At 40.7% G+C, this 20944-nt stretch overlaps 1 protein-coding gene across 1 annotated transcript in view; it reads right to left on the reverse strand.

Moving 5' to 3' along the window:
• Positions 1-13862: 13862 nt before the first annotated feature.
• The window catches only part of CERK (ceramide kinase), a 42079-nt gene continuing 34997 nt past the window's right edge, over positions 13863-20944 (reverse strand). Inside the window, exons 14-16 of the mRNA XM_008642585.2 lie at positions 20891-20944; positions 17514-17722; positions 13863-16600 (exon numbers count right to left, since the gene is read on the reverse strand). The exon at positions 20891-20944 is cut by the window's right edge and continues 149 nt beyond it. Of these exons, the coding sequence (XP_008640807.1) occupies positions 16501-16600; positions 17514-17722; positions 20891-20944 (363 nt within the window). The 3' untranslated portion in view covers positions 13863-16500. The remainder of the gene's footprint in view (positions 16601-17513; positions 17723-20890) is intronic.

Below are 20944 nucleotides of genomic sequence, written 5' to 3' on the forward strand. Positions count from 1 at the left end.
GGATATGTGCACTACCACTGGTCACAGCAGCTGGCCATTGCAGTGTCCAAAGCTGGAAACAGCACCATGGGCTGGCTCACCTGTCCTTTTCACCCCTCAGCCTCAGGTTAATGGGATGGGAAGGAACTGAAGGTCTAATTTCAGCCTCATACTAGAGGCTATGCTAACAAATTAGTGTCTTGATGTACTTGCAGGGCACGTTCAGAAATTCCCTCGGAGACCACGTACTAACCAGTACTAGTCATCAGCCTGGGCATGCACGGAAAAGAGCCAGCGGCCACAATAGTTCCAGTAGGTTTCACTGACATCTCAGGAGAGGTGGTGACAGCAATTCTGCTGACAGCCTGTCTAAAGGCCATTGCAAAGGCGCTGCATAATGCACATGTGCGGCTTGACCTGAGACTTTTGATGCAGACCTTGTCCATGAGACCTGAAAACTGGATTGTAGATGAAAGTCAGAGGATTTAACAACCAAACAGCCTCCTGCAATGCCCAAGTCTGCTCTTTTAGGTTCTCTGAGCAGGAACTAGTGATAAATGCACCAGGCCAAGTGTGGCAGCTTGCATTCAGGACCTGTCTTCTGTCTCCTGCTGTGTGTGTCTCCAGGTACAACCTCTCTTGCTCCCCAGCCCAGGTCACCACCCCTTCATGGCCAGCCCCACCAGACCATAAACCATCATCCTGATCCACAGCTGTGGGGCTTTCACCAGTGCAATGGATCCCTGGCAGCACAGTCAAACAGCTTATATACACCAATCTAATTTGTTTTATTTGCCAAAAATATTTGCTGTTATTTTCATCTCCAGTACTTCCTAATCCAGGTGACCTAAACAAACTGGGACAATGATGACTGAAGATTTTATCTGACTACAAAGAAGCTGCTCTGGAAAGAGCTGTGAACCCCAGTGCTCTTGCTTTCATCTGGGTCTGAGGGGGCTCTGTGACACTGGGAGGCTCATAATGGAGTGTGATGCCATTAAAGGATGGAAGGACATGGCAAAAAAAGGATTTTTAGCAGAATACAAGCCATAAATGTTAACTCTCACTGGTGACTGTGTGTTTTGTCTTAAACCTGTAAGAACTGAAGAATGGCCCAGATTACTACAGGTATCATTATTTTTTGTTTTGTCATTGTTTAACGTTCTAGTTTGGGGAGTTGTTGCTTTTTTTTCCCCCTAGATGTAGGCATGACTAGATGGCAATAGCATGGTCTTATGCATTTAATACCATTTTGTGGATGCTATGTTGCATGTACATTATTTACTGCTAGCACAAAGAATATATTAATTATTCATTGTGGCAAGAATTGAGTGTCAAAATGCCTCTGGTAATCCTGAATTATAGATTGATCTGTATTTATTTACGTTTTGCTCTTATGAGGTGCTCTTTTAAGACTTTCCCTCAGTGGATTGTTCATCAATATGATCCTGATTCATGTCAGTAATCAACTATCAGCACAGGTGTACACTCTGCCATTGACAAGATGCCATTGCATCTAGCCTTCAGCTGTGTGGTCCTGTTCTCCTTGCTCCAGCATCAGGGACTAACCTCATTCAAAAATACATGTGTGTGCTACCTAGGCAGTGGACATGGCCACACACAACTTGGTCACCAGAGTTGCTCACCTCCTTGCTCTGGGCAGGGCAGCACTACAGCTCGTGCTCTGTGCCAGTTGCTGGGAGGGGACCTGGTGCCATCATTGTCTGCTCAGAAGATGCAGGGACACTCCAAGACATGCCAGAGTCCTGCCAGCATTGTGGTAGGTGGAGCCTACCCAAGTGCAAGGGAAGCTGGCTGGTAGAAACTTGGCAGAGGGGGGAGCTGCAAGGTGGTGTCTCTCAGAACATCAAGCTGCTGGCAGTCAGTGGTGTCTTGTCCCTGTGCAATGCAGAAGCTCTCTAGCTAGAGTGATGTCTGTGAATCTTGTCAGGCCATGCTTGGAGTATCATGCTCACCTCTGTCCCAATAATTCAAGAAAGACACAGGAAGAGGGTCCCAAGGAGGGCTATGAAGATGACCAAGGAACAGGAGAACCTGCCCTTTGAGGAATGACTAAAGGAGTTATGTTTTTAATCCACAAGGAAGAGAAGGCTCGGTGTGGACCTCATCAAGTATTCCAGTACTTAAAAGGGGGCTACAAAGAGGATGGAGGTCCCCTTCTCTTCACAAGGCAGCTCATGGAGTAGACAAGAGGTAACAGATACAAGTTGCACCAGGAGAGGTTTTACCTCAACACAAGAAAGAAATTTTTTACAGTGGGAACAGTCATTCAGTGGAATAACCTCCCCAAAGATGTGGTGAAGTACCTGTTGCCAGAGGTTTTCAAGATGCAGTTGGTTAGGATGCCAGGTAATGTCATCTAGGCTCCTTCTCCCACAAAAGGTTGGACCAGATGGTCTTTTGAGGTCCCTGCAAACCTGGGCAGTTCTATGACTCTGTGGTTATTGTCTTGTATGAGAACAGTTTTTCCAGTCAGAGTTCTGCTGTCTTAATGATGGCATCATAAGCATGTACATCCATCTCCTGTTTCAACTCTGACTATAACCATCTCCCAGTTATGTATGTACTTTCTCACAAATGGGAAGGAAGCATTGGCCACGTGACAAGCAGCTTTCTTCTTCTGAAATTGTGGGTCTGGTAAGGGCCATGGAGAATGTAGCTTAGGAGTCCTTAAGAGCAGGTATTTTTCAAACCCATGAAACCACAGACTTTTATACTTCAGGCACTTGATACAGCTGAAAGTAATTGCTCCAGTGCTGAAAAACAAAATTGTTCTCTAGGGATGATAGTGTTCTTTAGTTAAAATCACAGGAAAATAAATAACTTACTTTTCTAAGAGAAAGCAAAAATGTCATTTAGAGCAGAGCAATCATTCTTAAAAGGCAGCACTTGTCTGACACGACTACAGAAACAGCACTCTTCCCAGGAAGGAGCTTCTGTGGTTATTATTGTAATTCGTGCAGGTCCAGCTGCCTTGCCAGCAGCATGTGGAGCAGCTTTAATCACAGTTTTAAACTAATGTGGCAGATATTTATGATAAAAACAGTGGTGTCAGCTGTGTCAGATGCTGTAAAAAACCCTCAAAACAATCAGCTGTCAGATTGATTAAAAAACCCCACATTTTCCTCTGAAAGTGCTGAGGTAATTTAAGAAAAAAAAAATTATAAAGAGCAAAATTAATTTAATCAAACAATTTTAATGATAAATTGCAGCTGGGAATGCCTCCTGGGGTTGCAAAGAACAAGTTTATATTGTCAGGTGTGTCAAAAGGAAGATTAGATGGAGATGTTGTACTGAGAGGGAAGAAGAAGGGAAAATTGTTTCCCTCAGTTCTCTGCTGTCGGAGCATCCCAGAAGAGCCATCTCCCACCCAACACGGCCAAGTGATGTCTCCTGCCTGCTTTCTGTCCTCCTCAGGCTTGCACCAATGAGAACACTTGATTCCACAAAAAGAGTCAGAAACAGTAAGAAGTTACCTAATGACTTACTCTTCTGAGCCTGCTCCTTAAACAACAATTTGGGATGCAATTATGGATCATGGTCTGGCACTGCCTGTCCTGCTATGGGGCCACAGGGCCATACAGGGCCAACCCATGGCTGTGCTATCCTGTGGTATTGTATCACCCCTCCTCTCACCACCTCGGTGATGGTGGGCTGGGACCATGCCACTGTGCTGATCCTGACAGGAACGGCCAGTTTCTGAGGGGCAGGTTTCCAAAGACTGCACCTCTGTGGGGAAATACATCCTGTTCCTCTGTGTTTGCTGTGCAAAATGATAAGGCTAATGTGCATCAGGTGAAGCTGGGGCTAAACCAGTTTGGCTTATGTGATATATGCAATCATAGTCCATGCTAAAGAGTAAGCACATTAGAAGGGACAGGTAGGAAAATGATCAGACAACCCTGTGTCTTAATCTTAAATTTGAAAAAAACCCCTAAAATAATCTCCTTGGTTCTGTCTGTATTTTTAATGGGAAAATTAATATGGGGAAACAGAAAAATGAAACTAGCTGATTACTTAGTGCCATGCATTAAATGTTATCATTCAAGAGTGTTGTACACAGAAGACAGCAAATATTGTAGATATGTCAGGGATGATTCAATGTTACTGAAATAACTCGAGAACATAAGCTCTCCTTTACTACTGTCAGAATAGCTAGACATGTTTGATTTAGTTCATCCTGCTGTGCCATGTTGCTCTGCTTTTTCTGTTAACTCCTCAATTCAACCTTACAATTGGGAATTCAGATAACACAGCCCTTCACTTCTGATCTTAGTTGAATACAAATGCCATAATTTTATGCTTCCTTGCTTTCTCTACTCTCTGACCTTTCATGTTTCTTGAGGGACATCTTACTTCCTCTAGCTTTCAAACACCTTAACACTTATTTCTTTATATTGGTGATACAATTAAGTACACATCCTTAATAGAGTTACAAGCAAATACATAGAATAATAACAGGGTGTTTATCTTTGTCAACCCTAGACAGGTAATTAAATAGTCTCCTTCACACTCTTCTAGGCAAACAGAACCCTTTAAACTGATATGCTGCCTTTACATAATGTCAATAGACTGTCTTCTCCTCTCCTCTGTTTAGATGGCCTTGTGTATTCAACACAAAATGCAAATTTGCCTTACTCAAAACTCAGCTGGAAATAAACGTAACACTCCTATTAGTCTAGTTCCTCTGGTTCAGGGTACACCAAATTAAAATAAAAAGTTGCTTCATTGCCAGAGCTGACAGAGCACAGTTTCAGAGGTCACACCTTGGGTGCAAAGTCTGTTCCGATTTTCAGTGCAATACTTCGTGATAAGTGCTTGGATTTAACATATGTATCAGCCAGGCAGAGCAGCAGATTTTCATCCACGGTAAACCGATGTGGCTCTATTAAAGGTCAAAGGAGATGATTTCCATCACTGAGGACACAGCTGACCAGCCATTCATGTCTTGTCCCTTTGCCTTCAGAAGAGGAGGAAACCCTCTGGCATTCAGCAAGGTACTGGCTGCCAAAGGCTCTGTTGAGGAGCAGATGAATTTCAAAACAGTTATGTAAGGCTGTTGAAGACGAATGATCACATGCCAAAGGCACCAAAGTGCAGTCAGTTTGGATTTTGTAATCAACATGCCACTGGCTGAGACTTGGGCTCAGCCAGTAACCTGACCTGGGATACATCAACTTGCAGAGGTCTGGCTTCAGCTTGTCGTTTTCTCTGATCTGTATTATTTCTCCACTGCTACCCCACAGGGATCGGTACTTCCCCTACTACCTTTTCAGTAGATTTGTGTTCTCCGTTATCGTTTTCCACGACAAGCCCCAGGGATCTTAATACTCCTGAATTAAAAGATGCCCACAGAAACACAGACTCCACAGCCCTTTTGGCCATAGAAACAACCGTTTTCTGGCTTATGGCTTCTGATGAAAGCCAGTTACAAGCATTAGGATGCACTTCAGTCGAGTGTTGTGTGGATTATGGATCCCATTGTAAACAAGCCAGCTCATAGTAAGAAATGCAAGGAACATTTGCCCTGAAATCACTCCACCCTATTTTCTGCAAAATTGCTCTTACACATATATCATTGCTCTGCTATAGAGAAGAAAATATGTAGAGCATAAATATTGACATTCATATTGTTCATACTTGTACATGTTAAAGAAATCATTATTTTTTAAAGGCTTTTGATAAAGATGGCTGTTGGAAGGTTAAGAGAAGGAACAAACACCTTAGCAGTGCCTCAGAGTAGTTCTGTTTCCTTGGAGATACCTTTTAATGTAGAAATAAATAAGAAAAGCTCACGGTTCACAGCAATGTGCTTCTTTTACCTAGTCTTTTAGAAAGAAAAGAAGTATGAACATGACAGTGCCTTATCCCAATGGTGACATTATGTAGCCTCATATCAGTGATACTTGGTATTTGAATGCTCCCTTGGGGACCAGGCACTTATTTGCAATTGAACTATACATAACAAATAATAATTTCCTATTGCTCTTGTCATCAATTTATTATACATCAGTATTTCCCCTTGATAAAAAGAGTTTTGGAGAATTTTCAAACAGACAGAGAAACACTCACAAATCCGGAAACCCAAAGTTGATCTGTATGGCTTGGATATACCCCAAGTTAAAAAACCCCTTGGGTGCCCAAAGACATGTCCAGATGTCAAACATCTCTTCTCAGAGATGTACAAGTAAGTGAGTCCCTTGTTTCAGATTTATGTCTGCATCACAAAATCAAACAGAAAAGTTCTAGAAGAGAAACAATATAGAGAAGAGCTTGATAGCCTGTGTGCTGGAGCAGCAGGCAGCCAGACTGAGGGAGTGCAAAGGTGGAGAAAAGCAGACCAAAGGAACAGAGAGCAGTATTATCAGGCCTGTACTACACGTACTATACTTGAACTCCAGAAAGTACTCCAGTAAAACAAAGTAACGGGATTTGTGAAAAGTCAGGACAGCAATGAAGAAGAGGAAAAGCTGAGGGAGAGAAGGAGTGCTCAGAAATGCTGCTATGGCCATAAAAGGAGCAAACAGGGCTGGGTCTGAGAGGCAGGAACTGGCCGGGAAAGAAAAACCACACCAGATATAGTAAGGTTTGCCCCCACCTCCCATACACCATGTGGCACTGACTGAAAACTACAGATCATCCTGTCTGTCCTTGCAGGCTCTCTGCCTAACACATATGGCAGCTGATTTTCACTATGACATTTGTCCACACTTGCTTAGGGCAGAGCAAAGTGACAACTAGAACTACCTGAGACCTGGTGGAAACAAATACTTAAGCCATCTTTAATAGTGTGCTCAAGACACTTGCAACACAGGAAAATTCAGCGGCATTGAGAAAGTTGGTACATGAACAAGGGTCCCAGATGCTAAAATTTATGATTGTACTTTTCCCCTGCTTGACCTATGTTTCTGTCCCTTTTTAAGGAAGACATTGTTCAAATTATTCCGTTCTTTGAGACAAAAGCAACTATTGTAGCATCTATCATCGTTTGATCACACTGAATCCTGTAAAGAAAATTAAAAGTAGAAATCACTGGTGTGAAGTGACATGTAATTTGAACTGAAATATGTTACTGCAAATCTCATCTGTAGGGAGACATAGGAAATGGAGTTGCCAGACTACCTTAAAAATAACTGCTGTATTTTGAAATGTGGAGTTACTTTCAAGGGAACTAATTTTCAGTAGAGGGAGCTGCAGGATCAGGTCAGACTCAAAACACTGAATAGCTGTCACTGCAGTAAGGTAGATTAAAAAGTATTTACGTTAACACACAGAATTGTTAAACAGTGTACCAGAGGGTTTATTATCATAAAATTATTTAAACTTTGGAACTCTCCACTGCATCTTAGGGTGTGGAAAAACAAGTGACGTATATAACTGCATGTAAAGACATTGTTTGATATTTTACTGAAAAATATCTTCTCTTTTCCCGGATTATAGGCACTGATTTGTAATACAAAGACTCCACATGCAAAACAAAGCTGTATTTCTTTCCTTATTGAAAGCTGGTGGCAATATTTCCAATATGGTAACTAGACTGCAGGTTCAGAGATTCAATCAGTGCACATGGGAGAGCAATAGGCAGAGTTCTCTGTGCTGTCTCCATCTGCTCATATTTGTATGCAAAATAATCTGCTTCTACCCAAAGGCAAAACCTGTGTGTGTGCAATTTTCTGTAGATGTGTCATTTTCAAGGGTTATCCTTTAGACTCAGCACGTGCTGAGCCTTTTTCCTCTGATGTGTCTCCACCAAGGCAGGCCAGCCAGTGACATCTGAGCACTGTGCTGTTCACAGATGTTTAGCATTGCTCAGGCTAGCAAGCCTTCTCTGTACTGACACCACTGTGTCAGCCAAGATGGAAAAACAAGATCTTGACAGGTTCTTGAGCAGAGAAAAATGAGGTTACAGCAAAATATTTGATGTTTTTTGCAAGTCTCGGACTACATCCAAGAATGCAAGCATGTCTTCCAGTGGACCTGCATGAAGAGGCCTTGAAAACAAATATACCTTTGTCACAATTATTTCAACACATCAAATTGCTCCCAAATATTCACAGTCAAAAATATGTTGTACCACAGGAGCAGCAGCAGTAGGGCTGCTCTTCAGTCACTCACGATGGATGCTTCACTGCACCAGTCCTCTCCATGACACATCCATGCCACCTGGCATGTGACACAAACCCAAATGACAAGGCTGTGCCCTTCCACCTGAGTTCTTGTGCACTACATAGGCCCTGCTGCACTGTATAAAAGGTCATGATGCAGCAACCTTCCAGTGTCAGTATTCTTCCTGCTCATTAGGAGGTTTTAACAGGTTGATATTCACAGAATCGCCAGATATGCTGGGTTGGAAGGGACTAAGAAGGATCATCAAGTCCAACGCCTGGCCCTTGCACAGGACACCCCAAGAGTCACCCTGTGTGCCTGAGAGCATTGTCTGAACACTTCCTGAACTCTGTCAGGCTGGTGCTGTGACTGCTGCCCTGGGGAGCCTGTTCCAGTGCCCAACCACCCTCTGGGTGAAAACCTCTTTCTAATATTCAACCTAAATCTCCCCTGACACAATTTCAGGTCATTCCCTTGGTCACTACAGAGAAGAGATCAGTGCCTGCCGCTTCTCTTCCCCTCACGAGGAAGTTGTAACTGCAATGAGGTCTCCCCTCAGTCTCCTCTTCCCCAGACTGAACAAACCAAGTGGCCTCAGCCTTTCCTCATATGGCTTCCCCTCAAGGCCTAGTTGGCTGTGAGGAGAGAAAGGCAAATGAGCAAATAGGAGCTTGGAGAGAGCTTTGGGTAGATAGAAAAGCCACCATGCTGTACACCAGAGCATTTCAGAAGCCATGTTGCCCAAGCCATTACTTAAACAATGGAACATGAGTAAGTTGCTGGAGGCCACCTCTCATGAGATCAGGCTTACTGTCTTAGTGACTTGCATCTGGGACTTGCATCAGGACCTTTCAACCTTTGTAGTACAACATAACCACCTACAAGCGCTTTATTTTTAGATCAAGACCTGACTTGCCAGTGCACTTGTTTCCAGGCCTCATTGCTTTCAGTGAGCTGGCTGTGCTCAGCTCCTGCAACTCTGATGCACAGCAGTCCACAGTCACCAAGTCCATTACAGACATTTTTAACACCATCTCTGCCCTCTCCTCTACTTTGTACAAGCTGTTTTGTCTGCTCCCTGTTGGTTGTAGCTCCCAGTGTCACTTCTGCATTCTAGAGGCAGTGTGGCTTGTGTCAGAGCCATCAATGCCATGCACATCCTAACCCGAGGTCCTCTGCCAGGCATGCTCCACATCGGTGCTCCTGGGGGCGACAGGTCACCCCTGCTCACCCACACTGGCTGCCCAGCCATGGAGATACCCACCTGCTCCTCCTGGTACAGACCTGGGTTTCCCAGCACACATTTCAACGTGTACGAGAGACAACTGCATCGTCATCAAAAATATGCACTCTTCTGCTAAAATGTCTGAGGTCCCCACTCAAAGACAATGGGCACCTCATTTCCTGATGGATGTGAAATTTCCTCCAACAAATGAAGGCAGGGCAGACAGCAATGGCCTTCAGTCCCAAACCTGAGCAATTGACACAGGCATGGTGCAATGCTTTATTTACTGGGTGGGTGAGTTTGGACTGCTGAGTCTGCACAGCCACTGATCTTTGGATATTCCTGCTCACTGCATACCTCTTCTGCACTGATCCATCCATTACTGCCTGGTGTTCCCACCACAAAAGCTTCAGGATGGACTCCCTGAGCACAGAAAACAGCAACCTTGTGCTTCTTCCCCATCTCACCTTCCTCCACTGAGTCTGTAAAATCTTTTATGCAGCAAAAAATACAAATGCTTCTGTTGGCTCAAAGCTTTGCCTACACACAGAGGAGAACAAATAGTACTATCTGCTGTTCTGGTGAAAGAGAAAGTCTTTATTAGAAAATTACAACCACAGCAACACCCAGGTGTTCAGGTTTTGCCTGTTTTCCGTAGAAAATTCAAACACTGCGAGAAGCAATGGTAATAGGAGGCTCCAACCATCTGAGAACTACTTATTGCGTTGTTTTTTCGTCTTGTGGCAGGGCAGCATCTACCAGCAGAGTAATCCTCAGAGTACCTGTTTATCTGATAGGTATTGCTGAGGGGAAATATCTTCCTTAAATTCATCCATCAGAGCTTTAGACAGCATTCTATGAAAACATGGTATCTAGGTACTAAACAGTATCTGATATGATTGAAGACTTTATGCAGCTACTCATTCTAGAGCAACCCTGTCAGTACCAGTTCTCTTCTACTGAGCCCCTTCTTTGGTGGTAAACAAAAATCATCTTCAAGCAGTTTTTCTTATCAATAGGTACTTGAATGTTGTCGGGTTTTTCCTTCTCTGTCTGAATAGTAACACTGTTTAGGCAAAGAACAGGAGACTGAGAGGGAACAGAATAGCCCAGGCAGTGAATTACCCAAAGGGAACAAGCTGGTCTCTGTGCCCACATGTAAATACAGCAAGGGATGTTCAGCTAAGTGAGTGACCAAGGGTTTCTAACTAAAAATCTTTAAGAAATCAGTTTTGATGGCTAATCTGCTTTGCAGAATATACGTCACTGAAAGCTCAGAAAAACAGGTTGCACAAACACATTCTTGTGAACCACACAGGTATTTCTGCAGGGAAGCATTTTCTGTGGGGACTTCCCCGATGTTACAAGGTCTATGGGACAGACCCTTAGCTGGGGTGAGTTGCCACCTTGACCTCAGCAGCATTGAAACAGTAATCTAGCATTTCTTCTTGTTGTCCAATCTCCCCTTTCCTAAAATACAGCTGCTAAATATTAACATGAAAAATACTCAGCAGATTAAATTAAATGGTCATTTCCGGATGTTGCACATTGCTACAGGAAACCATGAAGCTGCTTTTACAATTCTCATTTAAAAGCTCTTCCAGCAATGCTGCTGTTATGGTAAAGTTTGTGAGTGGAAATACAGAGGGCGACCCAGCATTTTTCTAGAAATATGTCTTCATAACAGTGATGAAGATTTTATTCTCTCTACCAGTTGTAAATAGTCAAACTTACAGCAATCTACTCAAACCTTTAGTGCTAGCTTTACTGTGCAGTTACAGTACACGTACCCAGGCAAAGCTTTCCAGAAAAATAAATGGAAAAAAAAAAAAAATCTGTGTTTTGTTTTCTTGTTTCCTCTTTTATTTTTCTTCTTTTTAATATTTGTTCTGCAGTTTTTCTCTTTCCAGAATTTGGTCTTCATGATATTTTAAATTTGCATCACTTCTGTTATTATTTCAATATTTTTCCTTTATGAATAATTACTTTTCCTTTACATTTTTTCTGTCCTACACTATTGAAATATTGAAAAAAAAATTTAAAACCTATTAATTTTATCTATTGGTGGAGGATTTCTATGAAATAAGCCAGAAAATTGCACCTTAGGTGAAATAGCTACCAACAAGAGCAAATCACCCTTTCAGACATGCAATAGTCTCAAAGGAGACAAAATTTTTTGAAGACAACCTCATTGACAATTTTGGTGGGTACCTATTATGAATCATTTCTAAACAGTAGGAAATTGAACAAAAAAATTGTGATTGCAAATACTCATTGCAGAGTATTTGAAAGGCATGACTGAAGAATGAATGCCCCACCCCCTTCTAATTAATTGGACTAGTCATGCATGAATTAAGAACATGCATAAGCTTTGCAAGATGTCCATCATGTACATAGAAGGGGGTAAGACAGAACTCTGGGAAGACTGTTGCTTCGTTATGGACTCATTCAAATTCATTCATTTACTGCAACTTAAATACCAGTTAGAATCCACTGAATTACTTAACTCTCCTGTTGAAGAGTTGAAATGAGAGCAATGTCACTAATGAGAATAAAAATGATGAATTCCTATTACTCATTTACTTCATAGGGATTAAGGCAGGAGTTCTAAGGAAATTAATTCTGTGTTCAGTTCTGGGCCCCTCATTAGAAGAGGGGATCATGTCCAGAGAATGGCAACAGAACAGGGGACATGTCTGGAGCACAAGTCTGGTGAGGAGATGCTGAGGGAGACAGGGGTGTGCCTATTCTGAGGAAAAGGAGGCCCAGGGGAGACTGTATTACACTCTACAACTACCTGGAAAGAGCTTGTAGCCAGGTGGGGGTCGGTCTCCTTTTCTATATAAAAGCAATAGAACAAGAGGCACTAGAGGAAATGGCCTCGAGTTGAGGCCAATATCAGCTTTAGACTCAAGCTGATCTTTAAAGTCCCTTTCATTCCAAGTTCCTATCAATTTGTGTCAGGGGAGGTTTAGATTCAATATTAGGAAAAACTTTTTTGTGGAAAGGATTATCAAACATTGGAACACGCTGTCCAGGGAAGTGGTTGAGTCACTGTCCCTGGAAGTATTTAAAAGACATGTAGATGCAGCCTTTAGGGACATGGTTTAGTGGTGGACTTGGCAATGCTGGTTTAAGGGTTGGGCTTTATGATGTTAAAGGTCTTTTCCAACCTAAACGGTTCTAAGATTCTATTATTCTAATACTTGAATTGCAAGACACATGCTTGGAGAAATTTCTGATTCTAGACCATCCTCCTCAGGATGGGATGGAGAATGATGAAAAGCACATGGGTCAAGCTGAGGACAGGGAGGCTCCTCAGCAATTAATCAGGGGCAAAACAAAGTCATCTGGGGGAAAATTAATTTAATTTATTGCCAATTAATACCAGAGTAAGACAGAAATAAACCCAAACTCAAACCTAAACTCACCACCTCCTCTCCTCCCTCTCTGCCTCATTCCTATGCTCAATTTCACTTTTGACTCTTTCAGCTCATCCCCTCTGCCTTGAGCAGCACAGGGGGATGGAGAAATGGGGGTTCTAATGAGTTCACCATTTTCCTACTTCTTTCTCCTTCCTGAGCAGTAAATGGTCCCCCATGGACCACAGTTCCTGCCAAAAATATCCACTCCTGTATGTGCTCCTCTCCGTGGCTGCAGCCCCTGCCAGGAAACTTGCTCCAGATGGGCTCTCCATGGCTTGCAGCTTTCCTCACGGCACATCCACCTGCTCCAGTGTGGGGTCCTCCACTGGCTGCAGGGTAATCTCATCTGGTGCCTGGAGCACCTCCTCCTCCTTCTCCACTGACCTTAAGTGTCTCCAGGATGTTTATTTTCCACTCACTCCTTTCAAAGCTGTTGAGCAGCGTTTTTGACCCTTTTTTATTTATCATGGAGGTGCTTAGCAATGCCATCCAATGAGCTCAGCTTTGGCCGGTGGCAGGTCCATCTTGGAGCTGGCTGGGTTGTCTTCTTCCAGAACTCACCCTTGCAGCCCCCCAGCTACCAAAACCTTGCCACACAAAACCAATACACTTCAAAAGCATAAGTGTCTACAGAGCTGAAAAACACGTTCTCCTGTGCCCATTGTTTATCTACAATGAACACATTTTACTTATTAGAATACGTACTTCATCTCTAGTAATTATGGCAACAAAATTCTAGATCCCCCATCCATTTATACTATTTATAGTATAATACATATTTCATGCTTCTTAGAACAGCAGTTTCTTTTCACTTCCATAATAATAGCAACCCTAAATATCTGCATTATAGTAAGTTTCATATTTAGTTTGCCCTGGCAGAGTTGCTTAGTATTAGCCTAAGTCCAGCTTCACTAGTTGCTTTCCTTCACTCTCAGTGTTTTTTCACACTCACACTTGCCACAAAGCTGTATCAGCCCCACTGGAAGGTTATGAATTGCTTCTCTTGGTTTGATCAGCCCACAGTGGTTACACTAAGTGCACTACTGCTGGATTTCTGTCAGTGAGATTTTTTTTCAAATCAAGTTGTGAAAAGAAGAAAACCAACGTACTGTTGTACAATGCAGTTTTATTTTTTTAATGAAATGCCCTAGCATCATAAAACAGAACTCATTTTCTAATCTTGAAGCCAGCAAGATTGGGAAAAAAGAAAAATCAAAGTTGGTTTTCCTATACATAATTTCCATACTAAGATTACATTCCGAGAAAAAAAATCCCTAGAATTAAAATGTAAGCAGATATTACTTACACAGCTCTCTTAAAAACAAACTGGACATGTCATACAACTCACATATGGTGCTTTGCTAGTTTAATATGCTACAATAGAATTATTCAAATGCAACTATGCAGCTTTTCTATTACCTAAGACCTTTTAATTTTATTATGTTGCAATGTTTTTATTATTTACTTCACACTTCTTTACCATACTATACAATGTTCTTTTGTCCTTTTCTGGTGGCTTTTTCTCAAAAAGGAGACCTTCACTGTGGCTTTCTTTGGAAACAACAAGCACTCAGTTGCAGATACTCAAATATTCAAAGCATTTCAATATACATTCACTATGAGATTAAGTCTGCATTTTTCAAGTAGGGGTCTCATGACTTGCTAGTAAACTAATGGAGAGAGCTGGTTAGTATTTATTCCAGTTCTCATTGATGAGAATGTGCTCTGGATAGCTGCAATGCCTCAAACTCCCCCACTCTTTGTAAGCTGAGTGTGCACAAGAATTACTGTAACTTGGAAGTCTGGGTACTCTCACAATATTCATGAATTAACCACAATTACTGCAGACATCTTTTAACAACTGACACTTTCAAAAAATATTCACATTTGTAGAACTGCATAATTTCATTTTCAATGGGATGTTAGTTCAAAAGTACTATTTCACTCATTAAACATGGCTTTAAAAATACAGTATATGTAACACCTGTGTTACAAGTGTCAGAAAAACATTGGATGAGTCAACATTTCAACTCATTGTATTAATAAGGAAAGCAAAGAGCAGTAGTTTTGGAAAAGTATTCAAGTATTTTCCTGAAATACTATATAACAAAATAAAGATCCTAAACTTCGTATGATTGTACTTGAGGCAAGTATAATTTGCAAGTGCTTTTTGTCGTATAGAGCAATATGAATAATACTTTGTAACAGAGATATAGCACACAATTTTGATAATACACAAAACTGGAATGTAAATAGCTTCAATAGAAAAAAATAACCTGCCATTTGTAACAATATTCAAGTGCTTCAGTAATGAAATGACCCATCACCATGGCTTACATTGACCAAATATATGAGAAACATGAACCTAACACAAGCTGGATGACAGAAGTACCAATAAATATACATGAATACAGAATCATCAGCTGTTTGGATGCAAAAAAAACCTCAGACACAGTAAGTTTTAAAGAGAACTTTAAACCTAAAAGAACACTTATAAAAAGATAAAATAGAACTGGGGCTAACTTCTGTCCTCAAACAGGAATAAGTCTGTACAAGAAGAGCAAAATTTAGCCCCAATCCCGGACACAAAACATGTATGTGCCACAATACACAACTATACACAACTTAAATAATCACTCCATAGCTCTATATGACAGTCTAATGTTTTTTATTATAAAAACAAATCAGCACAGTGCATTCATGATTTGTCAGATGCCAGTTTCTTCCCTTGGCTTCACAAAACAAATTATTTTGTTTCATATTTAGTTAAATTATTTTAAGGACTTCCAATCATCAGATCATATTTCTAAAGTTAACATTTCAACATCTTATTTTGCAGAGACATTTTAACATATGGAGTAGAATGTCCAAAGAATTGTGTACTGAAGAGGGAAGCTTTTAATATGTTAATACTAGATATTTTTAAAAAATTAAAACTTGCTGGTGTTTGAGAACTTATTTATATTTTCCCTTGTCAGTGCCTTCCTGATATTATACAAGTATTCCTGCAATTTGCTTGCAAGACTTTTCAGTTGCACTGTGTGGTATTTGGTATCATCCAAACAGTCATAAAACCTTTTATAATCCCAAAAAGCATGATGCAGGGAAGCCTTCAAAGACAGAATATATAGGATGAGGTGTGACCTGTATATAGTTGTGCTTTTATTTTTCAAATATTTGTACACTATTATTATTATTACTACTTAAAGCCAGGAATGTGTGTTTGAATTGCATTGATAAGTTGCAAGGTATTGTCAGAATTACAAAATGAAAGATTTTAATTAAAAAAAAAAAGATGTGAATGACAACACCGTTGTCCAGCATTTAAGCCACATGCAACTACATAACACTCCCAGCAGAAAACATCTTCTCAGACACTGAAAATGTCTTGCCTTGGTGCCAGTGGGAAGTCCAATGTTTCATAACATTTAGATATTATTGCAACACAACTACAAAATTAGCTCTCTAGAAAAGCACAGAGAATTCATCAGTCATCATGAATACATAGATATAGGCCAACCCTCTCTTTTCTAACATAACAGATTACATTGCTCCAAGATATATTTTAATGATTACAATGGTTTTTTTAAAAAATGACACAATGCAGTAAGATGTCTAAAATTATACTGAAGCCATAAAAAAAAATCTAAAAGTTTAAAATACTTGTCAATTTGACTAAAATGCATATTTACTCAATTTCCTTGAGCTTCTATTTTTTTCTTCTCCCCATTGGAGGAACAATGTTTATAGTAATTGTTCAACACTACTCTGGCTGTAGGCAGCTTCATCTTTACAGTTTTCCTCAATTCCCCTTGCAAACAGTTTCATTAACTGGCAGTGAACCCTGAAAAATATAGAAATCAATTAACAAGACATAAATGGGTGCCACATATTTAATTCTAATAATTTAATTGTAATAATCCATTAATTTCAAGCAGCTGGACAAAGTTCCTTACTCCTGACTACAGGAACCACACCCTCATTTTTGATTCAATCCTCCCCTGCAAAGAGGGCTGGATGCTTTCATGTATCCTCTTTTACTCCCCTTGTCTACACAAGAAGTTCTATAGACACTTAGATGAGCCAATCTTTTACAATATACAGCATTTATAAAACTCACCTTTGGACTGCTAAGTGATTATGTTTTAGTGGAACACACTTGTATGTAAATACTATGGTTTTGGTTCCCTTTGCTCTAAAAACAACAAAACAAGCAACCAAAACTAATCCAAACAACAAAAAAAAACCCCTTTCAAATTTCACAAACTTCTTTGCTAATTTGAGTATTTGCACAACTGCAAAATTCTTCCTCTGTACGCAAAGATCGGAGATAAGACTCTGTGCTGTGTGCCAAAACACAAAGTAGGGGACATACTCAGTATTTCCGTAAGACAAAGAAGCTTACTTAAGCTAAATAGGAAAAGCTATTGCTCAGACTAATGAGGCATTGCACTCATTTGAAAAGAATCCTTCCAACACCATCTTCACTTTCAGCACTTTAAGCACATAATACCAGTTCCTAAGAAGTAAGTATGACTTCAAAGGTAGGGCCATCCATCTCACTCAGAGTGATCATTTACAACACATATGGTCGCAGTATTCTCTGGAAAGGATTCAAAACTGTAACAAAAATATTTAGGTTTATTATCAGAAGACTCAAATTTGCTATGCACAGGCATCTTTCTGGGATGTCTTTATGAACATCAATGAGAAGGCTTAATGTGTTCTGCTATATAGACAGAAAAATCGAAGCTTACCTCACTTCAATTGCTGAACTATCCAGAGTTTCTCCATCACAGTTCCAGGTGCTATTAACAATATTACAGCAGCAGGCTGGATGATCTCTGCAGAACTGGCCAAAACGTTTCTTTCCTATGTCCATGACATTGCTTTCATTGTCTTCTGAAAGCTTTGATGTAAATTGAAAACACTTCACCCGATAAACGTCTACAAATGGAAAGTCAAACTAGGAAAAAAAAAGAAATGGGCAAATCAGGCAATTACAAGTTAATACATTTGATGTGTAAAGCAACTCAGCATGCAGCAATTTGTACTCAAGGACAGTCTGTCCACTCCAATCTTCTAGAGAAGCTTACCTGAGACACAAAGTAATTTTTGTTTTTGAAAAACTGCACAAGTCAAAAACAATAAAGCCAAAATGAAACCTTACTTCTCAATGGTCACTGTACAGATAACCAGATAACAGGTTCTGAGATTATGAGTAAATGGATTATAAAGACTATTTTAAACAACATATAAAAATTATTATAACATGATATCAAAGTGTTGGAGACTGATGGTTTATAGCTTAAACATCTTTATGAAGGACTTTTGCCTATTATAGCAAAGCGGTATTAAAAAAACTGCATGGAAGACCACCACACCCTGAACGTGCTTCCTGACTGAGGGCCTGCACTGCAAACTGGTGGAGATCACATACAGTGACTCAGGTCTGGCTGGGGGAGAAGAATACATTCACAGGAGGATTAAGCCCAGCACCTTCGGGGTGGAGGCCCAGCCCCAGGGTTATCAGCTGCCAGGCTCGAACAGACCCTCACACCAAAGGGTGGTGGGGAGAGATGTTCTGGGTGTGTGGTGAAAAAGCCTCTGGTGAGAGGCAGTGAACACCCATCTTCTGCTGTGCAGATCAGCTCAGCTGTGGAGACCCTTCGCCTCGGGAAAGCCACATCTAAGGGACATCCACATCAGGGACAGCAGATGGAATGTCATGGCCTATCAAATGCCCACCCCCAAAAGGGTCCCCAGACCCTGCACCAGAGCACTGCCCATGATACAAAATGATGCAACAGATCCACAGCCTTGCAAGGGACAGTGTCAAATTTGACCTCCCCAGAGAAGGCACGTGGGTGTTCCCATCTGGCCCAAATGTATACTAATTCACTGGATTCTATACTTTTTGGTGGGGGACCCTCACCACCAGGAAGACCAGTTGGAGGGAAACAACGAGACATTGTTGGGATCCATGGAAGGGTGATATGTTTCTGCTTAATCTGTCTCTGTCACTCTCCCTGTCCCCGCTCCCCCCTCTCCTTTTTCTATTTCTTTCTTTCTTTTCTCTTTCTATCTCTTTGCCTTTTTTACTATTAAATAAAATATATCATTCTTTTGGTTTCAACATCTAACCTCATTTGGTTTTAATCAAGTTTTGGGGTGTACTTCAAACCTTTCTGAGTTCGATACATTTTATTCACAGAGACTTAGTTTTCTCTGCTCTTCTGTGCTTAGACTGGATCTCAACACAAAGTCAAAAAGGTTTGGATTGTATCTTTGTGTCATCCTCAGGACCTGTTCAAACACAGTCCTTAAGGCTTTTCTGAAAGTCTTCTGCTTTTGCACTTGGAACAATGCCCTGAAGGCGAGAATTCCATGGCAGTGTTATCAAATCACAGATATCAAATCACAGAGCTGGGGGTACATGAAGAATAGAGGGCAATATTATTGCATTCAAAAAAAAAAAAACCGAGGCTGCAGATTAACACTACAATACTGTACAGATCCTTTAAAACAGGCTTCATTAATTGAAGGAACAATAAATTAGAGGATGCCCCCATCTGCCCTGAAAGCAACTTAACAGATATGGAACTAAATATTCAGCAAGCTCTAGTAAATACAGACAGGTCATTTAGCAAAGGCCATGGAGTATGTCTGGGTGTGTTTATGAGAAGGGGATGGCAAGGAAGCAAATGTGAAGAAACAGTTTACTCACAAATCAGTATGTATGGGTGTACAGTCACCCTTTTCTTCCTTTTTTTTCACATTTCCTTAAGTTTTCAAAAAGGGTTTCCCACTACTATGGTGGATACTAACCTGAGCTAAGGACATATGTACAACCCTGCATTTAATCTCCACTGCAAAACCAGCATATCCCAGAGAGAAATGAGAAGCACTGGAAAGGAAATGGCTATAGTGAAAACCAGAAAAAGCAGAGATGGAGACACCTCCTAGGTCTTAAGTTCCCTCAACTTTTAACCATAAAGAACTGTAAAGTCATCAAACTCTATGCTTGGAAGCAGTGGCTCCTGGACCCAGTGGGGCTCATTTAACAGTGTGCTGGTCCAAACTGCTCTGATGCAAATGCTGGTATCCATGGCTGCATCGTCACCCGTGTCTATGCAGAGAGCACCCGAGCTCTCACGTCTCAAGCCTAAGCAGAATGTTGTCCCTTGATAAATGTTACAGCCAATTTGAAAGGTAGCCAGCGGTGGCTTCAAATGATTGAAAATATCAAAGGAACAGTGAGTGAGAAGGTGTGAAGGGAAGAGGAGGAGAGAACAGTGGGAAGGACGAATATGGACACATTCACAATGTCCCAGGGACTGGCAATGAGGAAATAAAGGGAAAAGAATCTATACTAATTCTTTTACAGAGGAAGAAGAGTAGCATCATAAACATTCAAGATTTGTATTGCTTTTATGCAGTAGATATGACATTAGTCCATCGTTCAGAAAATTTCCAGAACATATTAATAATATCAGGTTGTGACAAGTATTAAATATGTGTATATACAGCCATAGCTCTGTTTCAACAGATACTATGAGCCAAAGCAGTGATGAATCTTCCCTCCTGACAGCTATAACGCATGCAAGAAATAATTTTGAAGCTGAATGCATAAAGCTCATATCCTGGTCACTTACACGTAGTAAAATACTGCTAAAAGCCTGCAGTTTACAATCAAACTGCAGTTCTGGAAACTTTCTTCTAAATCACATTTTTATACAGTTCACAAAAGTGATTTATTATGCTTCACCACATCTACCTCAGCTATTCATGCTGTGAGCAGTTTTTCATGACAACTATATAAGGGCACAGTTGTGATAAAATAACTTTACATATTGTCCAAACAGCAAATACATGGAAAATGTTACAAAACTGAATTCCGTTGGCAGAAGTGGAAATTTGTTAGAATGCTATGGCCAAGGAGTTGAGTTTGGTAAAATGTTTTGAGCTGCTTTATTTTTTATGATACACATGCTGAGATTGCATCACCCAAAATGTATAAATTTTAGAAAAACAAACAAACATGCTTTATAGATGTTATTTCTGTCATATAAGAATACCAATATTTACACTTTTGATGGACTGTCTATAATTCACTGTCAAAAGGAATACACACCTGATCATCTTGGTTTGTGTGTCTGACAAGATACCGTAGAAAATCAAATCTGGA

This window comes from Corvus brachyrhynchos, unplaced genomic scaffold (genome assembly GCF_000691975.1).
Source record: "Corvus brachyrhynchos isolate BGI_N302 unplaced genomic scaffold, ASM69197v1 scaffold239, whole genome shotgun sequence".
Taxonomy (NCBI): domain Eukaryota; kingdom Metazoa; phylum Chordata; class Aves; order Passeriformes; family Corvidae; genus Corvus; species Corvus brachyrhynchos.